Source organism: Trematomus bernacchii, unplaced genomic scaffold (assembly GCF_902827165.1).
Source record: "Trematomus bernacchii unplaced genomic scaffold, fTreBer1.1, whole genome shotgun sequence".
Taxonomy (NCBI): domain Eukaryota; kingdom Metazoa; phylum Chordata; class Actinopteri; order Perciformes; family Nototheniidae; genus Trematomus; species Trematomus bernacchii.
This window is the reverse complement of record NW_022987689.1, coordinates 3,786,856-3,814,468: the sequence shown is the minus strand read 5'-3', so window position 1 is coordinate 3,814,468 and position 27,613 is coordinate 3,786,856. Positions and strand designations below refer to the sequence as shown.

The following is a 27,613-nucleotide window of genomic DNA, read 5'->3' as shown; positions in this document are numbered from 1 at the left end:
AAACATATAGTCTTCAGACCCAATAGACTAAATTGACATCACTTGAGGCAATTTGTAATATTTTGCACAGCTCCCTAGAGCCATAAAAGGCTTCAAACAACGTTTTCCCCTCACAAATGGAGTAGCATTTTCAGTAATATCTAAAAAGTATTTCATGTGAAAACTTGATGGACATACCCTTTAATTATTTGTCCATATAACCGCATCAGGATGTTTAAATAGAAGGCTGGGGCACGGTGCATTTGCTATAACAACTGTTGTGGTCCCGCGTTACAACAAAAGGCTTGTAAAAGTGCTTCCCACAAACTAATAAATTCATCTTGATTTATTATTGCGTTGACTGATTACAAGGATGTAAATATTCAGCTGGAAAATATATAGTCAGGGTGACAGAGTGTCTTCCACAAGCACCACCATGCTGTCCTGTTGGGTCAGAGCTTCACTGCCACTCACAATTATTTATTAGGCTACATATTCACTCTCTATCCATCACTGTATAGCCACCCGGTCCGGTCACATCTCTTTATGTTTATTACAGTGTCCCACCTTCCCGAGGAGGATGATTGACGTTTTCGGAGAGGACCGAGGTGGGACTTGCGCGCTCCTTCTTCTCCAATCGTGGCTCGAGGGGCGGAGGCTTTCCATCCATACTCTGATTATGAGTCAGTTACCAGACATAAGCGAAACAATAACAATTGGTGGTTAGTTTGTGTCCCAAACCTTCCAAGGCAAGTTTAGTCTTTTGCGTGTTTTAGCGCATCAACTCTCGTTTCATATCCGAGGTTTTATAAGAGGAGCTCAACGCGCTCCACTTTTAATCACATTAGGAGCCTTTAATGTTCAATCCTGTTTTTTTTCTTCCCTACAGTAGCGGTGCAGGAGTGGCCAAAGCCAAAAGCAGCGATTCAGATCAGATTTCACCTAAACCAGCTGGGAGAGACACGAAGAGAGAGAAAGAGAGAGAAAGAGAGAGAGAGAGAGAGCGAGAGCAGAGAGAGAGCGAACAGGGAGAGAGCAGGGAGAGGGTTTGTCAGTATCCCTCCTCCCAAATCCAGAAAAGCTTACCAAGGAAAAAGGAGGAGTGTCGGAGCTCAGAGAGACGCAGAGGAATCCAGAGGAATTTCCGAGGATATTTTCTCTTCTTTTTACCCCTCTTGCTATTAAAATTTAAAAGTTGGAGTCGAGGCAGCAGGGACCGTGGTCAAGGATGGACGATCAGACTCGGTTGATGCACTCCCACGGGGTAGGCATGGCCGGACACCCCGGCCTGGCGCAGCATATGCAGGATGGCACGACGGGGACGGACGGAGAGGGAAGAAAGCAAGACATCGGAGACATATTACAGCAAATAATGACCATCACAGACCAAAGCTTAGACGAAGCACAGGCGAGGTGAGGATTTACACAAAAAACACTTAAATTAACCAGAGAGCGGAAATATTAGCCAATGTTGTTGGGTATGTCGGGGGAGATAATAACATTGTGGTTCGTGTCTCTAAATGAAAGCAATTACGCCCAATGAAGTGCCGTGGCTGCGCGAAAGCGAAAAATATACAACAAAAACTTGCCACGGTTTATATTTGAATATTTATAACAACTTTTGGGGTAATTTTGTTCATCAAAACTATCGATTATTGTAGATAAGAATGATCTGTTTTTCAGTTTTCTTAAACTGTGGAGCAGTTGGCACTCAAAACACTTCTACCTTGTTACAAAGGAGTTTACGCTGGAATCCTCTGCTATAATAACATGTTGCAGATCCTTTCCTATAGTTTTGACCACTGACTTTTTTCCCCCAGTAATTATCATAAATATAATGCAAAATACATATGAGTCATGTTACAGGGGTAACTGGTTTAATTTAGTTGCTTATGTTTCAAGTAAATACTGTCTAATAGTGTATTTATGTGACTAAAATAATTTCATTCAAAGACTATGGATTCAGTTTAAATATGATTCACATTTTAATTGCTTTGGCTCCTGAGTGTTTTAAAATTAAGCTACATCTAAAAGGTGAAAACAGCAGAAAAATATAAAAAAAATCATCTTCATGATCAATTTTTTTTATCTAAGAATCTTTTAGGCGACTTTGTTACTATTGACACTTGTTTGAATATTGATCTGGAAAGGGATGTCCTGTCCTCTTTTTAGGAAACATGCACTGAACTGCCACAGAATGAAACCTGCTCTCTTCAACGTCTTGTGTGAAATAAAGGAGAAAACAGGTAAGAAGTTTCTTTTGTTTGCTGGATTTTAGTTTTTGTCTGCTTGCACTTACTGATAGTGTTGAAAATATTATTTATCAATAATATCAATTATTTCTTTATAAGAAAATAATATAGACCATGATCATTGTCACATTCTTCTCAAAGCCACTGTAATTTACTTGGCTAAAAAAAAATTAAGAATCTTATGATTTCTGACATGTTTCCCTGACAAATGTCACACACCATGCATGGGAACAACACTGGCCCCAGATGAGGCGCTGTCATTGGACAGGAGTGTTTTCATGCCGACATTTGGGCCTTTCTGTAGCTGGGCTTTCTCCCCCCCTCTCTGTCTGTTTTCCCAATTTGAAAGTGTTGCTAAGTGAGCTGTTTTAAAATGCAGATGCAGGTCAGAGGGATTTTCTGTTTATGTTTGCAACATGGGTCAAAGTCACGAAAGGGAATGTGTGAATTATTACTCACTTAACAGCAGATTAAAAGAAGAGTAGCTCACATGATGAAAGCCTGGGAATATTCTCTGAGGGATGTGGCACAGAACGCTGGTTAAGAGGTGGCATTTCAAGGGAGGAAATAAAAGAAAATATCCAATTCAACCTTATCTGTGAACACAACTTTAAAGCTGTCTTTGAGGTTACTGAGATAGCCCTGTTGCTTTGTCTGGTCGCAGTCACAGCCATGATGTTTAAAATAGAGAGCTGGTGTGGAGGGAAAACCATTTTTCCTAATTTCACATAAACTCTTATTCACCCACATTTAATTTGTATGAGTCAGAGTTTGGCACAGGTTTTCAAAACAAAAAAAGTACAAATGACACTCTGGGATATTCACCAGATTTGAAAGCTGAAGAGTGCTGTCTGTTAGGAGGAAGCCACAGTAGGTTGGGGCCCTGTTTCTAAATTGCAAGGCTTGGAAAAGTAAGAGAGTAATGCCTGGCTCTTTGTAAACTGTCTGGCGTCTCCCTGGGTTCAACCAGAGTTCGTTTCCAAAAAGAAGAACAAAGTGACTTGGACCTTTTCCTGGCTTTTCCCCCTGCCTCTCCTCTCTTCCCACCGTTCTTGGCAACCCGAGATTTCACAGAGCTTGTGACGAGAGAGAGGCTCCCCTCAGCCTGCAAATTAGGACCAAGTTTGGAAATGAACATATTTCAACTCTCTCTTCTTTTATGTATTGGATCCGCTATTTTTACTCAAAGGGTTTCTGAAAGGCATGCCCCAAGCCACAAATCAGCAGGTCGTAAATAACTGCGTTGTTTTGATAAAGAAAGAAAAGCATTTAAAAGTTAAGAATAACCCGAGCAATTTATGAGAATCGAGCCTTAATGGCTGCCTCTCTCTGTCCTCCCTGTCGATGTTTGAAGAGCTGAGCTGCGGCTCATCTTCGCCCATAGGAGGTTTGTGCAGACGAAACTGAAAATCCTTTCACTGCAGTGACAGAGAAAATGACTCAAACCTTCACCATGGCATTTACAGCCAAATGTGCTGAGTGCAGTGTATGCGAGCGGAGTACAGCCTGTAATTTGTCAGGTCTTTTTTATATTCTTTACAAAGAGTCAGCTTCTCCTTGCTTTTTACATTGTTGCAGTCAGAGTGTCTTTGAGAAGAAGTGCGATCAGGAGGAGACGAGTGCAGCAGTTCAGATTTAAAGCAGCTTCTCCTCAACCTTTTACTGAAGAGAGGAGAAATTTCTTTAGATCATATATCATTTGTTGCATGTAGTTATTCACGTGTGGTGCATGTTCCTCCTCATGGTATATCAGTGTTGTGTGAGTGTTGACAGCAGCAATATGGGACATTGCAGCAGAGAGGTGTCCATTGGCAAGCAGCTGACAAACAAGGCGGGAGTGCATGCCAATAGCAGACAGAGCAGGCCTTAACTGATGACCCCACCCCACCCCGCTCCCTGTATATTTGTGCCGGGGTCGGGCCTGTGTCACGACGAGAGAGTATTTAGCAAGCTTAAACAAGCTCAGGTTTGCACGCTGGCTTATGGAAAACCAGCGGCGGAGGTTTGAGTTACCACTCACAGACGTTCCTTTTGGCCGCCAGTGTTGTATTTCATGTTTGTCCTGACTACCGGCCCCTTGACACATAAAAAAAAAACTATCATCATTGTTTCTACAGTTTCCTGAGAAGCACTTAGAATTTGTTTTCCTGTGTTTGCTTCACATCCTGTGAAGAGAGTTGGAGAGCTTCTTTGTTTGCGTGGAACCATTACAGCGAGGGAAGCTGGCACGTACAGGTTGACTAAGTAAGAGAAGCCAGACACCAAGTCAGTGTTTCTGGGTGTCAGATTTCAGGCCTACTCTCCCTGTTTCTCCCCCTCTCTCCCTCTCTGTGTCTCTCTATCTGTAGGCCTGGGACTGTTTGGTCAGGCCACTCTGTGTCAGCAGCCTCACATTACCCCCATGCTCGCTCGGGTCAGATGGAGAGCTCCTGCATGACTAATGTGATCAGACGGATAATGCATTACACCGCTTGAACTTATCAAAGCTGTAGACCTGCTGAATCAGTTGTCCTGGTCTGGTCACTTTCAAGGGTCCTACCATGGATTTTTTGGTAGAAGTAGTTTTCATCGTTAGACATTTCTTTCGATAACTGTCCTGAAAGTGCTGTGCTGTGAGAAGGGTTTCAACTAACAATTATTTTCACTATTGATTAGTCTGCCACTTACTTTCTTGTTTAAATGAGAAATAGTTTATGGCACTTTTCCACTGCAGGACCTAGCATGGCTTAGTACGGTATGGTTAGGCCTTGGTAGGCCAGGTTCACTTTATGCTGCGTTTCCATTACAGTTTACCAACTGGGGTAGTAACTATAGTAACGCAGTGTAGGCGGGGCGATCGGCTGTTCGGCGGGCGGAGCGACGCTGCGTAAAACTGCCGTGACGTCATCTTCAATGCGAACCACAAAACCAAAACATCAGCCGTTAGCTGCTAGCCCTCAGAGCTCACAGCTCCTCATATCTGTTCAGAAACTAGACAAAAGTTAAACAAGTACAAACCACAGACTGTCTGTGTCATGGCGAATACAGTCGCTGGTTTATTTATGTCTGTAGGCCGTTGTTGTGAGTGTGGACGGTCGGAGCATATACAACGTTAACTTAGCCTGATTGATCTGATCTCCATTCAGAAAACACACATTTTAAAAGGTTTTTCGCCTGCCGTCTGTCTGCAGACTTGTCAAAGCATTAATTCATGGTTTTTACTAACCGGTATCAGTATGTTGTTACTTCGGCATCATATTGAAACGTGCATTACAATTAAATCACGGTAAAATATGTTCATTTTGTTGTAGTTGTAGCCCCCTTGCCAGCGATTCTCTCTGACCATTCAGCAGTCGAGAGTGTTTACGTCACTAGTTTAGCATATTCAGCCGGAAATACCCCTAGTGGAAAAGCAAAAGAAAACGTGCTACATGCTGCAGTGGAAAAGCGCCTTTAGTCTATAACCTTGGAAAAAAAAGACCAATTTGACTCTACATTTCTTGTTTTGTCTGACCAAGCAGTGCAACATTTTGAAATAGTCAACCTACAGTAATGTAAAACAGAGAAAAACGGCAAATCATCACCATCCGAGTGGCTGAAAACAACACAAGTTTGGCTTTTTGCAACAAAAAAAAACATACATAATTAATCACTTAAGTTGCACATTTTCGTAAAATTAACAAATTGATTTCTCATCAATCGGTCTTAACTGTAGTCCGTAGGCTGGAGATAAATGTAAAGCTGCATGATGATAAAATGTCAAATGACTATTTATGGCACTTCCTGTAACATTATCGTTAAACGTTGATGGAGGTACTAGTTGAGCTCCCATGAAGCGGTGGACGGACTGGTCACTATGGCTCCCAGTGCTGCTGTTTTTCAGTATTTAATTGACATGGCTGTCCATGATGAGTTCAGGGGTTAGTGTTGCCTCTCTTTGTTACTCTCCTCTCATCTCCAGTGACAGATGGAGGCATTAGTTTCCAATGTGGCGCTGTCCTGAAACTAATGGCTATGTCCTTGGTTTCCCCGCGCGGCTGGGAGACTGTATATCTGTCCCCGGGTTGGAAGTGCCGAAGCAGCAGTTTATCCCCCCCATGTTTTAGTTTCCACGGAAATAAGACTGAACAGGACTCTGTCTGTTCTCTCATAAATGACTTTGAATAAATAACTTCTAAACGAGTGCAAAGTTTTCCTTAGAAAATGTTGCTGGGATTTGATTTGCGTGTTTATAGGAAACTATTTCTCCACTTAGCAGAAACGTTTCTCACTGTGAATAATAATAAACAAGTCATATATTTTTCGAAGCAGTCTTTGCGGGGATGTGTATAGTTTTACGTTTATCTCTGCTTCTACAGTGAGTTATATCAAACATAAATAGACTGGATTCCTTTTTACCCACTGACATTTCCTCTATATTTATATTCTCTACAGCATCAGTGCACTTCAGAACCAACAGCGTGTGTTTTTGCTGTTTCCTGTCCTCTGGTATAAACTCACTCGCAATTAGGACAGCTAATATATTATGCAAATGTTGACTGGCTTAATTGAGACATGTTAATCATGTTTTAAGAGGCTAATTACAGCCCTGTATATCTGAGGTGGGAGTTGTAATTAGCCGTGATAACAGATCTGGATGTAGAATGGTCATACTCTGTGTGGCGACGTATGGCGAGTGTGTGTGTGTGTGTGTGTGTGTGTGTGTGTTGAGTGAGCAAAGCTAGGGTCGCTAGGTGTGTTTTATGTTGGTTTTTGCTTATTTTTTAATGGAAGTTGTATCAGCTATTTTCAGCATCTTAAGTTAACCAAAGTTTTCATATCTGTTTGTTGTCTCTGCATGCACGCAAGTTAAGTGTGTCCCTGTCTGTTTAATATTTCAGTAAACTATTTGTCCCTCCACATACTCTTTTCACAATTCACCTTCATGTAAATAGCAAGAAGGAGAAACAGATATCTATCAGTTCAACTACTCAACAGAACAATTAATGCATTGCATCTCTATCAATATTTTGTTTCCTGCACTTCTCAATCTGGTTATCTGATGCAGCGGTACTGGCCATTCTGCAAACCGGGCTTTTATACAGGGCTGTGTTCTTAGTTTTCTGACAGAGATCATATTCAGATCCATTACGCTAAGAATGCCTTCCCACTTATCGAATATAAAATTGCTTTAGAGAGGAAATTTGCTCTATGGCAGAGTGGAGTTTTTTTTTATATCAGATGTTTGTCTCTGGAGCAGCTTTTAGTGTCTACAAAACAGCTCTGGTGACATTATTGCTGCTGCAATTGCCTCAGCCATTGTTTTTCTTATTGGTGCTGTTTGGATATGATTGGATTTTCCACAGTCTGGTGGAATTGCCTCACGCAGTTGGACCGGTGGATATATCCTCATATTGTTGGCATTGAAACACCTGCAGATCTTATTACTGATATGTTCATGAGGCTCCAACTGTGTACTCCAACTACCTCTGAATTACACAGTTTAGTTTTTTATATCTCATATTAAATCTGTTAGCTTACATGCACACCATGTCACCTATTCTCCCCCCTCTGTTTAACTGAAGAGACATTTCCTTTTTTATATCAAAAATCTACCTCCTACATGCAGATTCGTGGGTGTGGGATCTCATTTCTCTGGCACCCTGCCACTACGGTGTAAGTGGCGTGTTGGCAGCATGCTGTGGTTGTATAAAAGGAACCCCCCCGCCTTAGATGAACAGTCAAACGTAAAATGGCAAGCGCTCTTCCCTGGCTGACTTAGTAAAAATGACATAAATTAATACATGCTGCTTAAACGGGACCAAGATTAATGGTTGCCTTTCGCAGCGGCTTAGATCCACTGTCAGTCGCTGCTCGCTGCCCAGATGGAATCAACACCAATCAATGAGGCTACCCGACTCTCCCCGGATCTCTGCTTAGGATGTTAGCAGTGACACACACACACACACACACACACACACACACACACACACACACACACACACACAGACACACATTGAAATATATCCTGTGTACACACAGACCCATACAGACTAGGGCTGCTACTAACGTTTATTTCCATAATTGACTACTCTGCCAATTATTTTTTGATTAATTGTTTGGTCTATAAAATGTCAGATATTATTGAATAATGTCTTTCCCAGTTTCTCAAGGTCCAGGGTCTTTAAATGTCATGTTCCGCAAATATATTCAGTTAAATATAATATAAACCAGAGAGCAGAGGGAAATCCTTATATTTGTGAGGCTGAAAACAACATGTTCTGCCATTTTTGCATTAACAATGAATCGATTATCAAAATAGTTTATTTGTATGTCCATTAACTAATCAACCTATTGCTGCAGCTTTAACTCAGACAAATATCACGAGAAAAAAAAAGAACATGAATTGCGCCCACGTTGATGCAGTTTTTCTCTTCTGTATTTCTTCATATATACTCATAGGCATATCCTGTATTACTTCCCATACAGTGGGGTGTTCAATCAGGTGCCACAAAGTCAGATGGGGAAGAGCAGTGAGGCTGATGGCTCAGTAGTGATTGGATGTTTCAATTACTGATAGTAATGCCATGGTGTAGTGAGTCATGCAGTGCAGATAGCACCATTTATTTTAATCAGGACAGGGGAGAGATGGGTGTGGATGTGTCTCCCTCGTTTCAGAGTAGTTTCACATTTAGATGCAGGGGAGTGTGCTCTCTCTCTCTTTCTCTCTCTCTTTATTTCACACACAAACACACACATGCACAGACACACACTCAGGTGGATTGAGAGTGGAGGTGAGGTTGCCGTGGGTAACGCATAGCGACAAGGTACTCTCTCTGTGAGCTATTCTAATTTATGTTAATAAACCTTGCTGTTGCCGTGAGAGACAAAGGGGCCACAGATGAGCCTTGGTAACCTCGGCACCTTCAGTGGAAAGGAAACGCGCAGACAAAGAACAATGCAGACACACACTCTGAGAGAAAAAGAAAAGAGGAGATATCGAACTGTAGAGAAAGACACAAATACTGTGGCGGCGGCGGAGAGTGGTGATAAATTTAGCCACACAAAGAGTTGTTTTTGTGGCTGCAAAATCAAACGACTTCATGCTGGCAATCTTCAGTGTGGTGTGTGGTATTTACTATTTCTGTGTGTGTGTGTGCCAGAGTGAGTGTTGTCAGGGCAGAAATAGGCAGGCAGGCGGTCTCTTGGGATTGTTGCTGCTAATTCCGTGGGGGCCAGAGAGACTCGGGGTGCTGCAGTTTTGGATCACTTCCCGGGGCAGATGTGACACCACAGGTAGCATTTAGCACAGAGGGGCTAGAGCATGAGTGTTAGCAGAGGTCAGCACTTGGCCTAGCTGCCTGGCAGTGGAAAGACCTTCTCATCGAGGCAGATAAGGGCCCTTTAATCTGCTTCTGAAGTAGTGTCGGTTTTTTCCAGGCACAACAAGGGAACCCTCAGCATGTCTGAGTCAAGACAATAACCAAAAAAACTCACTATGATATGGATTAGACACTTTGTCTTTGCTATGTCTACATTACTGTTAAAAAAACAATTAGAAAGACAAAACTGCCATTAGTCTGAGATCATTTCCTTTGTTTACTTGAATCAGTTATACATTATTGCTACAAATTATCATTAAACTGAAATTGCATCAGAAAAAGTGTCGATTTTCTCAACCACCAGCTGCTTGACTTGTTAATATTGAAAACCTACTTAGTGTGATATTAAATGACTAATTTCTAGACTATGATATGTTTCAGTGTGAAAGATAATCAAAACTTGATATTTATAGTCTCAAGTCTGATGTGATATATAAAGTATTTTTCATAGTACCAGCGATGAGGATTGATAATGCCTCCTCGCTGGTTCCCTGTACTGTAGATATCCGTACAGCGACCCAGAGAGTGAAAGCTGTGGGTTCCCTTCGTGCCGTCTGTCTGCCAGCTTGCCTTTGGCGGTGTTAGTTCTGGACAGTTAACTCCAACTGAAATTATGTTAATTGCTGTCATTTTCTTTTTTCTACTTGAGCATAATCAGCAAATTAAATAGTTCTGTTCATTTATTACCAAGCCACTTCTAACCGAGTTTTTACCCTTCAAAGATCAAAAGTTAGGAGGTAGTTTGTTCCCATGATGTCAAAATTAATGAAACATGTCAATCCCAGTTTCTCAAGTCCAAGGTGATATCTTTAAATGCCTTGTTTTGTAAGTCCTATACCTGATGTTTTCTTTTTGCATGATATATTTATTGAACAATTCATCAATTGTCCAAATTATTATTATTATTTTATTTTTTTGCAAATGTGTGCAAAAGTAGAACACTGGTCTTCCTCATTACTGCTGCATTTTAATCTAATCAGAATACCTTTATTAGTCCCACAGAGGGGAAATTTGCATCGTTACAGCAGGAAAGAGCCACAGATTTATGTTACCTATGTTAAGAAAAAAAAAAAGTACTAGTAATAAGATGGTTTCTCCAAAATTACCTACCCCACCTTTAAGTTACACAACATCACATGAGAACGTAAATTAAGACATTTTACATTCATTAATTGTTATGTGTCTATTGATATAGGAGGAATTTGATGACCATTGTACATGTATAATCGTATAGCTATAATAGTAGTTTAATTTAAAAATAATATATTTGACTTTTTCCATACACAAGGTGATCCTACTCAAAAATCTGTATTTATTGTCTCTTTTTATTAAGAATGACTCATTGCAGCACTGCTATAGATAGGTGGGAGCTTTCAAAAGTTGACCTGTATGGTTTTTACTTTTTACATAAAAAGGCACCTTCAGGGTTTGTGTGTGTGTCAGTAGCTTGTTCAAGTTCACTTTCAGCCTAGTTGTTGAAGAGGCTTTTAGTGTTTTTTATTCATGCTTTCACCGTTCGTCCACAAGATCTGAACCGACGACCCCGTGACTCGGCACATGCCTCTAACGCCTTCGGGCGAGCAGCTCTTCTTCTTCTATTATATTTTATTTGGCTTGCTGGCACCACCTTGTATCCTTTTTTTATTGGACATGTCCTTCAGCACCATGTTTAGCTCTCTCCTCCCCTAAACACGCATAAAATTCCTTTATGTTCCTATTACTTGCGTTTATGAAGAGCATCTTCAGCCCCCTCCCTTCCGATAAGATCATATTGATAGATTGATATTGGGAGAGCTGTAGTGTGATAAAGGCGCCGAGGTTAAGAGCTTCTTGGATAGTTTAACCTTGATAAAACAGTTGTTTCAGTGAGGCTGATTTTGCCCCATCCGTCTTCATCCGTCAGGGCCTCGCTGAAGTATGCAAATGAAGGCAGTAGAGGGAAGCGCCGTGTGCGGTTAAATGGGGCGTTGCGAATGTGCGGTGTACCGCGCCAACGGGGTGATACTACTTACTGTCCAAATTTAGTGTGTCTCTTCTGAAACATCCTCCCCCCCATCTTCCTTTTTGTCTGCATATCAAGAATATATACAGCCCTGAGAGGAACTGTGGCCTCCAGTAAAATGAATACAGCTGTAGCAGCAGAAAATCAGTTTATACTCGGACATGTGTTTTATTATTATAGATTTGATGTTTTTTTTAACTGGAATTTAGTGACTGCAGAACAGTGTGTTATCCCTTTATTTGTGTCTTTGCGTTATTTACATGTTTCAGCAGGTTTTATTGCACGCTCCAGCCATACATTTTAGAATATGGCTGTTTATTGCACTAATTAGCGAGTCTTGAGGTGTAAGGGTAATAATCTTTATGATAATAACTGTTTATGCCTCCACACTGCTCTCCGTTCACAGTTTACGTTGCTCGGGCAGCTTCATTTGCCTGATTAGTTTTGTACCTACTCAGCAACATTAGGGATGTTTTTTGTGTGTGTTTGATTCTCTCATTTATCTCCTGTGTCGGCGTATTGATTGATTCCCCTGCTCACTCATTATTTTGTTCTGTTCTTCACAACTCATTTTCGGAAAGAGGGCCAGCACTGAGGCCAGAAACAGATACTGTGTCTCCTCTCTGCTGTCTGACTAGCCACCACACACATAAAGCTGTCAATCAGGAGCTTTCCTGCCTGCCCTTTGTTTTGGAACGCCAGCTCTGTGGGTGGGTCCTCTGGGTGATAGATGGCTCAGGGAGCCTATCGGACTGCAAGAAGCATCCATCTCTGTCTGAAGCCTGTTAAACAAGCTTGGGAAAGCAGCCATGTAGTCCTAACCACCACTGGCCTCCACTAAAAAACCCCATTAACATTAATGAAGGATAGCTTTAAAAGTTCTTCAGTAATAGGCTTGAATTCGATTTATGAGTCAGATAGTTTGCCAGAGAGTACGTCATGAAAAATGTCACTGCTAGATAAATGGAAATGAGCATCTGAAAGGTCTCGGGACACTTTTTCAGCAAGGATTTCAGATCTGCATTTTAACTTTTTTTCATTTCTTTTTTTATCTTGCCCCTCAATCATTTCTCCTCCAGGTCTTAAATAAAGCAGCAGCTTCAGAGGCTTTGGCTTTGAGGAAAAGTGGTGTTTGAATTTTTAAGCTCGTGGTTCTCCAACTTTTATCAATAATGAACCCCCTTTGAAATAGTTTTTGAGTCTAATACCCCCTGAGCAGCACAACATTATTTTCGTAGCCTATATATAAAGGTAAAAGAAAGCGCTGTACCATCAGTGTCTGATTTACTACAATCTTGGAACTTAATAATACTTAACCTATAATAATTCCTTAAGATTTGCACTTATAATCTATTGAGAATCATTGGCTTATTTTTCACATCCCTCTGTCTTGCCACATATCCATATTATTGAATATTGTTTGTCATTAAACATCAAAAGTGGCTTACAGATCACACTGAACAAACGTCATTGTTCACGTCATTGCGTTTGTTGTTGCAGTTGACCATTTACGACGGTTAACGAAGACGTTGAAATACGAATATTGAATTTAATGTGACAAAAGATGTGATTTGTCAAACTTACATTTGAATTATAAGTATTTCACGTACCCCCTTCTGAGTACCTCCTGTTGTACTGTCTTTGTGGCACCATTTGAGAAACACTGTTTAAAGTGACTGCACATATAACGCTTCTTGTATTACACACTGTTGCTCCTTTTTAAAAGGAAAAAAAATAAGTTCTTAATACTTTTTTTAAAGGTCTTTCATCCCAGGTGGCACTGGCCATTTCAATATCTTGCAACCACCACTTTACCTGTCTACAAGGTCCCTATAGATGGCTGATGTGAAACAGCCATTAGCCAGCCAATTCCTCAGCCACAGATTACTGTGCCAGTACGTGGTAATCACAATGTTGAAAAAGGTCTGATTGCACTCCATCCAACCTACAAAGTGTGGCATAAATGGGTTTTTCGAAGGTCTGCGGTCGTTGTTGGTATGTCATCATAGTGCATTAGGACTGTCAGAAGCAAAACGGCAGTTTTTGAAACCTCTTTCATTTTGTGTGAAAGTTAAAAGGATGCAGAAATACACTCGGACCAAACCAAGAGTACAAGGCCTTGGTGTACAGATACTATCTTGTGTACAAGCTGCAGCACTTTCCTCTTTTCCATATAGAATATTGTTATTTTACATACATCTCCCCCCTCTCTTAGTTTCTCCCTCTGTCTCTCCCCCTCTCGCTCCTGCTAACCTCTGATGTCATTAGCGTTGGAGGGAGGCTGAAGGGAGGTTGAAGGGAGAGAGGGCTTTGCTATTCTTAATGAATTCCACTGTGTCTTTTCACTCCCCCACCTAGTTAGCCCAACCCCCCTCCAATGCTCGAGGTGTCAAATTAGAGCAGCTGGAAAAGGGGAGAACAAGGAGATGGACAAAGTACATCTCACCCCACCTCATTTCCTTACCCTCCTTCACATCACCTAATACAACAGGATATTCATGAATCGTTTCCATGAACAACTATGCAAAAATGGTTGGATACACTCCACATCTCCACTTTAATGATTAAGAAGCTGCTACTGCAGTTAATAAAAAGCTACTCATACAGGGTGCACTGAAATGACTGTTAAAGGACCAATTCACCATCAGGCGGCGGCAGGTGCCGAGCAACCATCTGAAGCAGCAATCACAAGTATTTTCAGCACAATGCATTGAAAGAGTCAGAAGGAAATAAACACATTATGCAGAATGGTCTCTAATAATTGTACATGTTATTTATAAAGCGCTTTTCCTGGTGCCAAAGCGCTTTATAATAGATTACTGATTAATAGATTAATATGTAGATGCATTTTAATGTTGCAGCCGATTGAGTGAAGCTATTTTCAAATCTATTTTATATATTGCTGGGGAGTTTTATGTGTTATTAGCTTTGTAGCTTGTAACCCTTAAAATAAAGCACGTCTGCCTTTGTTGAATATGCAGTTCCGTGATTTCCCACACATCTGACTCTGTTTGATTTAAATAACATTTAGTCAAATGTCTTTACTACGTGCCCCAGTCTCGATCTGTGCAGCCTTAAATTGTTCATTGTAAGAAATGTTATTTCTTAATCCTAGCTGGCATCCCGATATATCCAAACATACCTACTGCAAGATGTCAGGCTGATTTTAAGATATGTTATAAAAATGATGCCAAAAAACACTTAGAATATTTCAATTTAATAGAATAGTGTGGATGGGTTTTAATATTGCAACTCCAATTAAAGGTAGGAAAATACTGATAAAGAAAATATGTGAAAGTGACAGAATTAGATGTACGTCAGGGAAAATCTCAGTGGATGTTATGAGCGTAACCTCAGTTTACCTCGTCTACATTTGTTCCAGTTCATGACTTCCTTCTGTCCACACAAGTCGTTTCTTGTCTCCAGAGAGGAAGGGCATGAACTTGTTGCATTCACTGCATGTACAGTGGGTTGTATTACAGAGTGATAATGCTTGTGACAGTGATAACATATCATATAGTACTTCATAGCTCTGCAGGAAACACCTCTGCATGATGTCATATCCTCCTTAATTTGGTCTTTGGTCCTCAGGATGAAAAAAACACGCTAAATAGACACAAAGATGCTGCTACATCGCTGGTGGCAGTTTTTTAATGATGTTTAAGTGTTTCAGGGTGGATTTTTCCTGCGAGCCTTAGCGGAGTTGTTGTTGTCTGTTTCACCCCGGCGTTAACGGTTGATAGTCCTGACTCAACAGAGAGCCAACATCCCCCGGTGGCTGTGCTTACTCACTCCTGAGCCCGGCGTTTAGTTTTCCTTGGCAGACCCAGGCCACAGCTCATTAGACTAAGAGAATGTGCCTGCCTTAATTAATGATATGTAAATATCCTTGAATTGGCCACATTTGCATATTAAGAGAGATTTGTGGAATCTGTGGAGTAATATATTTTAATTAGGGATTAATTAAAAATAATGAGAATTTCATTTCGCCTGGCAGGTTGTGTTTGGTGTGAAGCGTGCGTCGGGCCCAATCTTTGAATGCTGAGGCAGCTACCAACATGTGGAGGAAGCTCTGCTCTTCCACCCCGCTATCTGCGCTGCATACAAACATGTGCGCGTGTTCCCTCAAACACACCAGACACACACACATACTCTGGCATCACATTCCTTGAGATGCCAGAGGCTTCCCAGGGGGTCTCCACAAAGCGCTGTAGCTTTGAAAAGCGGGCGAGGAGGGTGGGGGGGATCCAAATTCAACACCCACAATATGTTTTTGGGGATGGTCCCAGTTTGGCTCAATTTCATCTCTTCTCATCTTTCTGTTTTTTTTCACGTGTAGTTGGGGAATGGCTCTCAGACACGGAACGCTAGTTATGTTGGCAATTATGTTAATGGGATGTCATTAGGCCATGATTGTGTATGAGCGAATGGGGAGAGAGGGCACGTTTTCAGAGACCCGAGTCAATGTCTGCTTTGATCCACTTCTAGGAGACTATTTGCCAAAACATTTTCCAACATGTTGTGTAGTTTTCTCACTCAATAGATCTTCACTACAGCAAACAGTTTGACCGTCATGTCAGGGGTTGCTTCTTTTCAGGCTTTTTGTACTGGGTAATGATGTACTCAGTGTGTTTTTCTCCGACGGCTGTGAAAATAAATCTGAATAGAGACAAAGAAACCATTTGTCATCAGCATCGCTAATAGCACAGATAGCACGGGCACTATCACAGCATCTCCTAGGTGGAAATCATCCCTATTACCAAGCATCAAGGCTGCTTCCTGCTTCCTGATGCACCTCACAGCAGCATCGCACACAAACACACTCTTCCCTGTTCTCTCTCATGACAATTTTTGATGCATTCGGTCATTTTCAGTCATTTTCTTAGAGCAGAAGGATGCAGTAAATGTCTGTTTTTCTTCAGGCTGGGCTCGAGGCAGAGAGCTCCTTTGGCATTTGTGATGTGTCGTCAGCGCGCTGATGTTATTGATCCAGGACCTTCCGAATTCATTAGGAGATCCAGCACAACTGTGCTGCATCTTTATTTATGTTGCTGCCCCCTCCCTGGCCTGCTCTCTCTCTCTCTCTCTCTGCCTCCTTCCCTGTCTGCCTTCCTCTTTCATCCTCCATACATTATTCTTTTATTATTATTTTACAGCTGCCTTATCGGCCGCATTTTGGTGAGGATAAGACCTGTCATCTTTGGGTCTTGTCTGGGGGGATGATGGGAGACTTTAAGGGGGAGGACGATGGGTGTAAAGAATGCCTGCTGTCCCCCTTTTTCCACCGCCTGAAATGGACCTCTCTCTCTCTCTCACATTTTTTCCCCTCCCCTACCTTGCTCTCTTTCCCTCTCGCTGTCTCTCTTTGTAATGAGAATCTCTCCCTAATTGAGGGAGCTGCAGCGATCTGGCCGAGGGCGGCAGGGTTAGATTGTGATACTGGCTACGTGACCGTTATGCTGATAGAGGTGGCAGATCAATAATTTAGGCCCTGACCTTAATGGTGGTGTTAAAACGCTCATTCCTCTGGAGTCTGGAGGCCTTAAAGGTGCAGAGTTGGATAAAGCCACGGCGCTGGCTGGATGCGGAGGTGGGAGTGGGGGATGGTGGGAGAAGCAGATAAGAAGAGAGGTGGAGAAAGGCAAGAGAGGGAGCGTGTATTTGCCGCTCGCTCTGTGAAAGGAGGGATCATGAGTGATGTTTTTCCTGCTTCTACATTCACAAGCTCACATTTTCACCAACATTCATCCTCTTAGTATCTATATGAATGCCATAAGCTTTTATTTTATTTTTTCTTGACTGTATTTTGTATCTGGTTGTAATCCGTTTTCATAAGAAATCCTCCACCCATTCCCCCTGATGCACTGAATGCATCACCAGACACCAGAAGTGAACAAAGACTGCAGTAACGAGTGGGTTTAATCTGGTCCTGGGCTTGTCTTGTGCTCCTAGCTTAAGGCCATGCACATTGAGGATTCAGACAGCCATCGATTTGATTCTGAGGGACATTAACGTCACAGCCTCATGCGTCTCTGTGAATCTCTAAGACCGGACTCATTCCCTGCTGGCAGGATGCGACCATCTCAGCTCTCCCCAGCTCCTCCCCATCCACCCACCCAGCCAGCCACCCTTAGGGGATGATATATTAGATATAACCAATTCAATTTTATGCAGCCAGGACAGACACCCCGGGGACATAAACACACACATTTTTAATACACTCCTCACCAGGAAGCCCAATGCGCCAGAGCCTGCGGCTGCCCTGGGTCTCCTCTCACACTCAATTATTAATGTAACGGCCGTAGTGGCTTAATTAAATAATAAAGACAAGCTCTCTGCAAAGGAATGGGCCAAGGACAAGTCAGAAAAGGAGATATGGCTTTTCTAAATGTCTGGTTGTGACATATATGAGGATGCAGTGCTGTAAATATGTGATATTGCAATAACATTTGGGTACACAAAATGTCGTATTCATCACTTGATATATATGGTTGTCTTTATATTGGGTCACTATTTGTGTGACTATTAAATGAGGAATCATTTAGAAGAAAGAAGAGGCCATCTTTATTGATATTGAAAGTGGTTAGTTTTGTACGTTTTTTACACAAAAACAAAAATAATAGTCATTTGAGGGTTAGGTTTAGACTTTTGCTCTAAATCACGGATTTAGTCATAAATCAATTGTCTTGATACTCAGGTCAAACAGGGGCTTGTGATACCTCAACTACATAAAAAGAATGATTTCCTCAGATTATGGATTCCTGCCACCTCAAGGGCGAGCCAGAGGAAGCACTCTGTCTCCGATGTGATGAAATGTGGCGTTATCTTTTACTTTGTTTCATTAGATTCACTGGAGATTACACACTCTATCCTCAAAGACTAGATTTTCCAGCTTTCTGGTGAGATGAGCGATCTTCTGGCCTCAGGGCAAAAAAAAATACTTCCAGCTCCCATCCTCAGCCGCGTTTCTGGGGGTTCATGTCTGTTTTAACTTGCAATTAATTATTCAGATTCATTTTGAAATGCAGGGTTACATTTTGAGTGGCTTGTTCAAAGGCAAAAGCTGTATTGTTCTTTTTCCACTAATGGCAAGAATGCTCCGCCATTAGATTGAAAAATAGGGCCATTGTGTGTGTTGACTTGGTGGCGTACTGCGATGAAGGATTGCGACAAACTGGAGTGTTTAAATCGGCGAATTGAAATTAATGCCCTCTCAAAGCCGAGCTTGCTGACGATACATTAAAGCTAATACACGAGCGAGGTTGAGCAAATGTTTGTTTATATACACGAAATACGCTTGGAGAGAATGAAATGATTGGATTTTGCCCAAGTAAACACTTATATTAAAGAGAGAGACAAAAGAAACAAATTGTGATGCAATGAGAAATGGGCGTCTGTGTTTTTTAGTAGACATGTTTTGTTTATATCCTTTTTTAAACCCTATGTTATTTTAATTTTTATACAATTCACCCTCTTTTTTTAATATTCTTTACCCAGCCATATCCTTAGAGTAGGTCCCTTCCTTTTTGTCTGCTGACACATTGAGACACTTTCAAAGGTCATGCCTCAAGTCTGTCTTGTCACATCACTTATTCAGGCTGGTTTTATTTATTCATGCCACTTTTTGATTTTAATAATTTAATGCAGTGAAATGTTTCTTTCATTCAGCCATAAAGTGCTTGCAAGGAGTGTTGACGTCTCTGAAAATATGGTTATATGGCCTCTTTATATGCCGCAAACAATCCTCCATGTAAAGTGTGAGCTGTTGCTGTCAGTTTTTCTCTGTAATGTGTATCGATTGAAATGATCCTTTCCCACTGCAGCCAGAGCACCTCTCAGGTGCAGGGCGGAGAGGCAGAGTGTGGATGAGGCTCTTTCTGTACTTTTATTTAATGCCAGCGGCTGAGAGTGGTATTTATTTTCCTCACACTCTGCTCTGCTATCCTGGAGTTGGCAGAGTGATTTTGTAGAATAGAAACATTATAGACTGTTAGTGTCAAAGTGTTAAATGTGATGTATAGAGCTGGGGGTTTCAGAGGGAGGAGGGTGGACGGGGTTGAGGAGGAGGCGGTAAGGAGGTGAGCACTGCCAGCCATAACTGGAGCAAGGTGCTCATGGGAGAAAGGAGCCATCCACCATGTGAGGGATGGCAGGGTAATGTGGCGGGAGGTAATGGCTTTTCTCAGTCCAGTGAAACAGAGGGGAGATCATTAGGGGCTGCCGTGCCGCACCGCGCCGTCCGTTTACCCCGACTCTGCCAGCATCTCCTGTCAGAGCAGGGATGTGGAGACACTCATTGTGTTTGTCTGTCTGTTTTCGGTGGCCCTGGCAGCATTGCTCCAAAGAGGCAAGAGTGTTTGATTATTATTTTGGGCCTTTCTTACCGGAATGGATAGACACTGACACTGTGGCTTACAGCTGAGCTCAGATATTTCCTTACCAATGCTTCTCCAGCTGTGAAATCAAATCAAATGGCGAGTCAAGACCTGATGACAAAACCAAATCTCCTTGACTTCTCAATGTTGCCGTTATTTAATCTTGTTTTAGATATCCACAAGCAGATTAAGTCATTGGGTCATTAAGAAGAATTATGGTTCTAAAGTGTTGAGATCTTAAGGTGATTTAAGTGAATTCTACTCTGTTTCATCAAGGTTAGGTTTGACTTTGATCAATTAACAAGATCACAGTTGTAGTCACACATTTTATGTTACAAGCAGCAAGGTAACATATCTTTATATTTCACAACTGAAGTCTTAATCACAAGAGAAATTGACTTCACACAGAGATAGTTTGAGAAGCGTGCAGACAAAAAGCCTTCAGGTCTCATCGTGAACGTCTATGGCAAAATAAAGATGCCTCCTTTTATTTTCTGCGAGGTTATTGTCGGCTTTGGTCTGTGTTTGTTAACAAATCATTACAGTGGTTGACATTTTGTGTCTCACTACTGTAGGTATGATGAAACACATTATAAGTGCATGTTTTTATCAAAAGCGAAATTGTCTTCAGACCAAACATGTAATTTTGAAAGGCTGTTTTTGAAGCTTCACACGACTGTACGGTTGATTGTTGGAAAATCTATATTTGTTTTTCTATATGCAGCTTGAATGTCTGAACTTTAATTGTAGGGAAGGACAGTGATGGCATGCTTTTTGCAACATATGTTAGACATAAAGGTGTGCTTTGTGCATCAGCGAGGACTTCTCAAAACCGGTTAACAGCACTTTGAGCTGTCGGTCGATTTTTGCCCTGGTGAGCCTCCAGCCCGGCGTGACAGAGAAGATTGGACGTCATTAAGGTCTACACTCTCTCTGCTGTCTGGGGGTGTGTGAAATGGGCTCTGCTGCTGCCAAAAGCATGGACTGTTTTTGTGTATCTCCATCGTCGTCCGTGTGAAATCTCAGAGAATGGCTCACAGCACAGACCTGCATATTCATCTTCCAGTGTTGTTTACCTGCACTGTACTGGATTTCCAGATGTTTTTCTCTTTTCCATTTGATATGCCCTTCTGTTATAGTTGAAGGTTGTTGAGGAAGTCACATCTCTAACAAGAACATTCTCCTTGTGCCGCTGTCAAGACTAATTCATGCCGTATGAAAAAAAGCTTCGGAGAAATATGATCGCGCCTGTAAAACGGACCAATTACTCCCCATTGACAACCTTCAAAGCCCACTTTTATTGGCAGATTCAGCCAAATAAAACTTTATTACACAAGCGGAAAGGGACGCAGTCATTTTTGCATAGCTTTTCCAAGCCCAGCGTTTATATGATCCCGTTATTACACCTCTGTGACATTTAAACTTTATTGAACAAGACTTTAAAATCTGTAGGCAGTATATAAAAGATGGGAGAATTTATTTCTTTCAGATGGGGCGAGAGTCCCCAAACAGTTGAGACTTGAGTAGAGCGGATTGACATGTTTTTGTTGCATCGAATAATTTGGACAAAGAAGGTTTATAGATGTCTTATATTATTATTTGGTATATAGATGTACTATTATTTTCATTAGCAATTAATCTGCTAATTATTTTCTTGATAAAATGTCAAAAGAAAATCAGAACACTGTTCCTTAAAAATCTTAAAACACACTGCATACTGATCTTATAGGGAAATCCCAGGATGAAAATGATGCCTTGGACAAAAAGAATTATATTTCATTACTGATTTCAATTAATTTATTCAATTATTCCCGAATCCCAGGGTGTGCTCGCATGTTTTTGTCCCACTAGTAGTCCAAATCTAGGGCTGCAGCACTTATTTTCATTAATGATTAATCTGCTGGTAATTACATCTTTTGGTCTATCACAATTTTGAAATTAAAAATGTCTTTTCTAAATTGGGTTCTTTTAATGTTGTGTTTTGTCCGAAACCCAAAGATGGATATCAGTTCGCGATCAAATAAAAAATAAGAAGATTTCAACAGTTTTTGACTTTACATCTGAGCCCTTTTGAAAAGATTTCCTAGGAAGGCAGACAGAGAGAAACCGAAGCAGAAAAGGAAAAGGCACGGGGAGAAAGGTCCTGCCCCCCTCCTCTGTGTAATTAAAAGGGGGTGTCTGTCAGGGGCTGCTGCTGCTTTGTGTGGCCCCATATGTTTGGGCGCTGATACAGGGAGGATTATTCTGTTTGGAGGTCTGATAACAGCCTGTTTATAACCCTGGCACAGGCTGTAGCCTAATCTGGCAGCAGCACATCGCTCCCACCTCCACCCCCCCAAATTTCCACAGAAAAAACATATTGGCCATTTCTCTCTCCAACTGGGGGAAACAGTCATGACCCGAAAAGACTCAGCTCAATCTGCATGTGTGGTTCATCCCATTTGTGTGAAATGTTAACATATCATTTGGATGTGACTTACATTATCAAGACCATTTAGGTTTTTTGATCTTGTTGTGATCTTACAACAGGTGTAATCTTAGTCCAGCTTGTTTTGTTATTTGGATGATCATCATCTGTCCCTGAGTCTATATGCTGTAATATTCCCTCTGCTGAACATCTTCTCTTTTTCAAGGTTTAAGAGTATGTTGATGAGGTCTACAGAAACAGTTTTACATCCACCTTTCCTCCTCCTCCGTACGTCAGTGTTCCCTTTGTTGCAAATTCCATTTTCATTTTTTTTATCTACAGGCTGATTAGTTTGGTCTTTTGTTCTCGTGGTGTATTGCCTTTCACACAACTGTGTGCGCTATGATTTTAAATCCTTTGTGCTCTTCGAAGAACAGCTCGAAATAGTTCTTTTTGAATGCGTAAATTATGCCTAGCCTTGAATGGCTACATGATTGAATTTAATAAATTAATGAAACGCTAGTATGGAGACGTTATTCTTAAGAAAATATAAAAAGGAATCCTACTGGTATGATTATTCTGGTAATATCCACTTTGTCTTTTTCAGATGAACAGCATTGTAAAGTAAATAAGTACATTTACTCAAATACTAGATTAGATAAGATCTTATTCTACCTTATACAACACCTCAGTGAGAAATATACTCCTTTTCCTGCTCTATCTATATTATGTAGCTGTAATAACTGTTACTGAATCATACAAAACCTTAAATTAGTTAATATAATATGATATATAGTTATGTAAAGTTCTTATAATGCGGTATATTTTGTTGCTAACACTTGGTACCAAGTACATTTAGTATTTCTAATCTGTTGTATTGCTATTTTTATTTAAGTGTATGACCTAAATGCGATCTCCACCAATGGAGGTGGTGAATATGAATAACAGTGTATTTGCTTCTTTTTTTCTTTTGTTGGGTATTTTAATCAGGGAACAATGACTGAAATGTAGCTCCTGGTCCCCATAATGCTCTGTAAGTCTGGCCTTAAATGTCCACGTTAATAAGAGGGTTCCAGGGTTGCTGATGAGTTTCCACCACGCTGAATAAAAGTCACTCTCGGTAATGTACTGTTCCATGGTGAGGACCCTTAACCGGCACACTGTGGGGAGAGGGAGAGCTCGGAGTGGCAGGCAAAGAGAACTGTCAACCTGTCACATTTCTCCCTCCTCTTCCCCCTGATAAATTAAAGTTACACAGTGTGCGTGTTGTAGCAGCGGAAGGCTGTGCAGAAAGCCTGGCTCCTCAGGTCTCAGGAGATAGCTGGCAACTAGGTCAGACTGATAATGTAATCCGCTGACTGGATCCTCAGCCCACTACATCCTGAAAGAAAAGCATGACAGGAAAAAACGAAAATGTAGGAGGAAAAAATACTTTTATGTGTTGTTGCATTTACTTAACATTACCTATCTGCCTCTAGTTAATCAAGCTTATGAAGTAGGAACGTCCACAGAGCCTATTGTGTGAAAATGTACTGAAAACATATCTAGCTTGCGTTCGTCTGCCTGTGTGACTGCGCTTTGATTATTCAAAAAGTGCAATCCATCCCAATATACCTCACACTCCTCACAGGGGAATCTTATTTACACAGATTCCTTTTCACTCGTTGTCTTTGCACCACATACTGCACGGCACATCCACTACAAAACAGTATCATGCGAGCCCGCGGGGAGGGAGTGACAAGAATAAGTTTCTGCATCAGCAAGGTGCATTTTCATTCCCATGCAGTATTCCAGAGAGGCTCTGTGGGCCCACTGTGACAACTCTGCCTCCCTGCAGGTGTGGAAATGAAACAGGGCCTATAAATAGACGGGCAGCTGGGAGTAGAGCGCTGTAGAGCTGGGGGGAGGGAGGGAGAGAGGAGAGGTCCAGCTGGGGATGCAGGTGTGTATAGAGGCTGACCGACAGAATACGACTGCTGTCTCACCCAGGGGGCCGGGGGGGAGGGAGGGAGGGGAGGGAGGGAGGGGAGGCAGATCCAGTTTGAAAAGTCAGTTCATTATCATATAAAGTTAATTTCATAATATTTAACTGTTTGTTACACTTCCCCACACTGAAAAAAACATTTGAATGCGTATTATGCCTCCATTTGACATAATTCAATTAAAAAGAGAAAACTGAAAAGTCTATGTTGATATACATGCATTACATACATTTTTTTAACTGAGTGTCATACAGTAGGCCTACAGTTGGAAAATGAAAAGAAAGGATCAATGTTACAAAAGAAAACCCTTCTGCCAAGTCTAAATGTAAAGACATTTGTATTTCTTGACACTAAATAACATTCTTTATTTAAATATGTTGCTTTTTAAGAGACACTGACAGTGGAGTTATACTATTTAAAATGTGTTGCCTTTAAGTTGCTGCTTTGTCCTAATGTGATCAAGTAGAACTGATTTTATAATTGTTTACATTTTTTATTATAATTACAAAAGTAAAAACTAAAGATATAATTCCCCTGAGGTCTTTAGAAAGTGAAACATATTGTAGAGAAATGACGTGGATTAAAAAAAGAAAAACCATGTCCCTTTACAAGAGGAATAAACTGTAACACCATGGTGGTGTTGATCATTTTTGACACACGTGTGCAGTCCTCTGTATGTTCTCTGCCCCGGTTTGGTGAGGTGGTTAAAATGAACTGAGTGCAGCCCTGATAGATCGTTTGACGCTGTTTCCATGGTTACGGCTGTCTGACTGTTGAATGTTTTGCTGCAAACGGCGACTCTATCTGAAACCGTCCTTCTTCTTTCTCCTCTCCTTCCCCCCACTATCTCAGCACCATCTGCACAGGTTGAACCCCTGAAGGCAACATTTGAAATTTCAGCATACAGAACCAAATGAGTGAAAATAATAAAACATTTTCTTGTGTATTTAAATTATTGTGCAGTGAGACGAAAAATATGGGTTATTGTGACAACGCTAATGTTGTTTATAAGTGCTGTTTGAACTTACATTATAGTACATTTAATGTGATTTAATTTGGTAATGTTGCGGTTTAATCCTATGTAAGGTTTTACATTTTATTGACTTATTTTTATGAATGCATAGTATATATTTTATTGATCTTGCAACAAAGAAGGACTGATCCATCCTTACCTCTGCATTATGCACTTCACTATATCGACAGAGCTGACCACAGCATCAATGCAACTGCTTCATGTCTTCTGATTGGCATAAATGAGCAAAGGCTCTCATGTTTGATAAGCACAATATCTAACAAGTATATAGAAAGTATACCAAGATGTATTAATATAGCCATCACCTTAGGGATGCATGATCTTTTTCAACTCACTCTGGCCAATTGTTAGTATACGCACATATTCTTTCCACCTAATGGCAGCACACACCAAGAATCTCATATTATTATACCTACCGTTATCATGCTGAGACAGATCTAGACGCAATGTTTTTTTTCAATGTACACATTCACAAAAAAACTACTTTAGCTAAACATGTTAAAAATGCCATTTTATTATCATATCAGCCTGTCATATTGGACGAAATATACAATGCCAATATTTTTGTTTTAAAGCCTTTACTTGCAAAATACTGATACAAATATGATTTTGCATCCCTAGTTCCTTTGTCATTAAATCATCTGTTTCAGCAGATTTTATTTTTATGTTTTGAGTCCAAAGAATTGATGTTTGTTTTGGCAGATGATATTTCCCTTGTCACCCTTTCAGACCGGCACAGTGACCCAACTCACATTGGTCTGAATGGGTCAGCGTGTGCTTTTGTTTAGTAAAATCTATTCTACTGCAAGTGTAATAACCTGCAACAGAAGCATGAAAAAAATGGGTCAAGCATTGGTTGAACATGCGTTCTCTCTTATTTGAATGGGATATTAGTGTTTCTGGCATGTGCCGCTGTTGCCACAGGGCTGTCTGCATAGTATAATAGTTTGGTGCATTACAGAGAGCAGTGTTGTCGTTATTTTTTAAAATCAAACTTCAGCTTTTAGGGCAGAAAATGGTGCTTTCATTCCCGACGGATGACTCGATATGCTTTTCATGTAAATGACGTCTAGCACTTGCACACTGGTGTATGCATTAATGCATTAATTCCTCAGAACTATATGCTTTTTTTAGCTGGAGGCAAAATGACACATTCTCATCAAAAAAACACTCCCCCGCTTAGAGTCCCGATGCACGACTAAGACACATTTACACACACACACACACACACACACACACACACACACACACACACACACACACAAAATCATGATTGACAGCAGGAGCTCCCCCTGACCCAGTATTCTGCTACAGTGGGACGATCCCACAGGCCTGTGATTAATGACTAGGCTTTATCCGCTAGTGGTGTGGTAGGCCTGCCAGCCGGGCCACTTAGACTGCCTGGACCACTACCTCTGCTGTAAACACACACACACACACACACACACACACACACACACACACACACACACACACACACACACACACACACACACACACACACACACACACACACTGCCTCTCTGTTTCACCATGTTTCTCTCTCGTTGCCTACAGGCATTGCATTGTCATATTCATTGTTACAGCTCTAAACCTCTGTCCCAAGCTGACCCCTTCAACACACACACACACACACACACACACACACACACACACACACACACACACACACACACACACACACACACACACACACACACACACATATACACATACACATACACACCCACACACAGAAAAATACCAAGAACTCCAGTTCTGCTTTTGTCCTCATTAGTTCAGGGGCTGCAGCTTCTCATAGCAAACATGCTTTAAATATGATTTACATTTTTCCTGCATTAGGTCAGTTTCAGTAGTGTGGAGTGACCAATCATGCACAAGGAATTACCACCTCATTTGTCTTTTAAGTGGTCTATTTTGTTTATTCAAACTAAATCCGTCACTTATATCTGGTTCACTGATGAGGTTAAAGAGAGGATTGCGAAGCGGATGTTAAGAAAGGAACCAATTGTTTGATCAGTTGCTGGTCTCACTAACTGACAGTGATCCCTCACATTGTGTTTCTCTCCTGACAGCGAGAGGCAGACCAAGCATCACCAGTCTCGGCCAAACAGTAAACCTCACTGGGATTTCTGTAGCCGTGACAGCGTCCAAACAAACTGCACACACAGCAAAACAAAGCTGGTATGATTTAGTCTGCCTTGATGGGAGGCTCCCTGATAAATTCAGGGAAAGGCTATATT

At 41.2% G+C, this 27,613-nt stretch overlaps 1 protein-coding gene across 6 annotated transcripts in view; it reads left to right on the top strand.

The window, feature by feature from the left end:
- The first annotated feature begins 713 nt into the window (after positions 1 to 713).
- Positions 714 to 27,613, top strand: part of LOC117488957 (pre-B-cell leukemia transcription factor 1) — a 49,038-nt gene continuing 22,138 nt past the window's right edge. For 3 of the 6 annotated variants that reach the window (XM_034138147.1, XM_034138146.1, XM_034138149.1), the window contains exons 1-2: positions 714 to 1,392; positions 2,152 to 2,225. In XM_034138147.1, coding sequence (XP_033994038.1) covers positions 1,208 to 1,392; positions 2,152 to 2,225 — 259 coding nt within the window. In that variant the 5' untranslated portion in view covers positions 714 to 1,207. The remainder of the gene's footprint in view (positions 1,393 to 2,151; positions 2,226 to 27,613) is intronic. The other 3 variants (XM_034138151.1, XM_034138148.1, XM_034138150.1) reach the window with 2 other exon arrangements.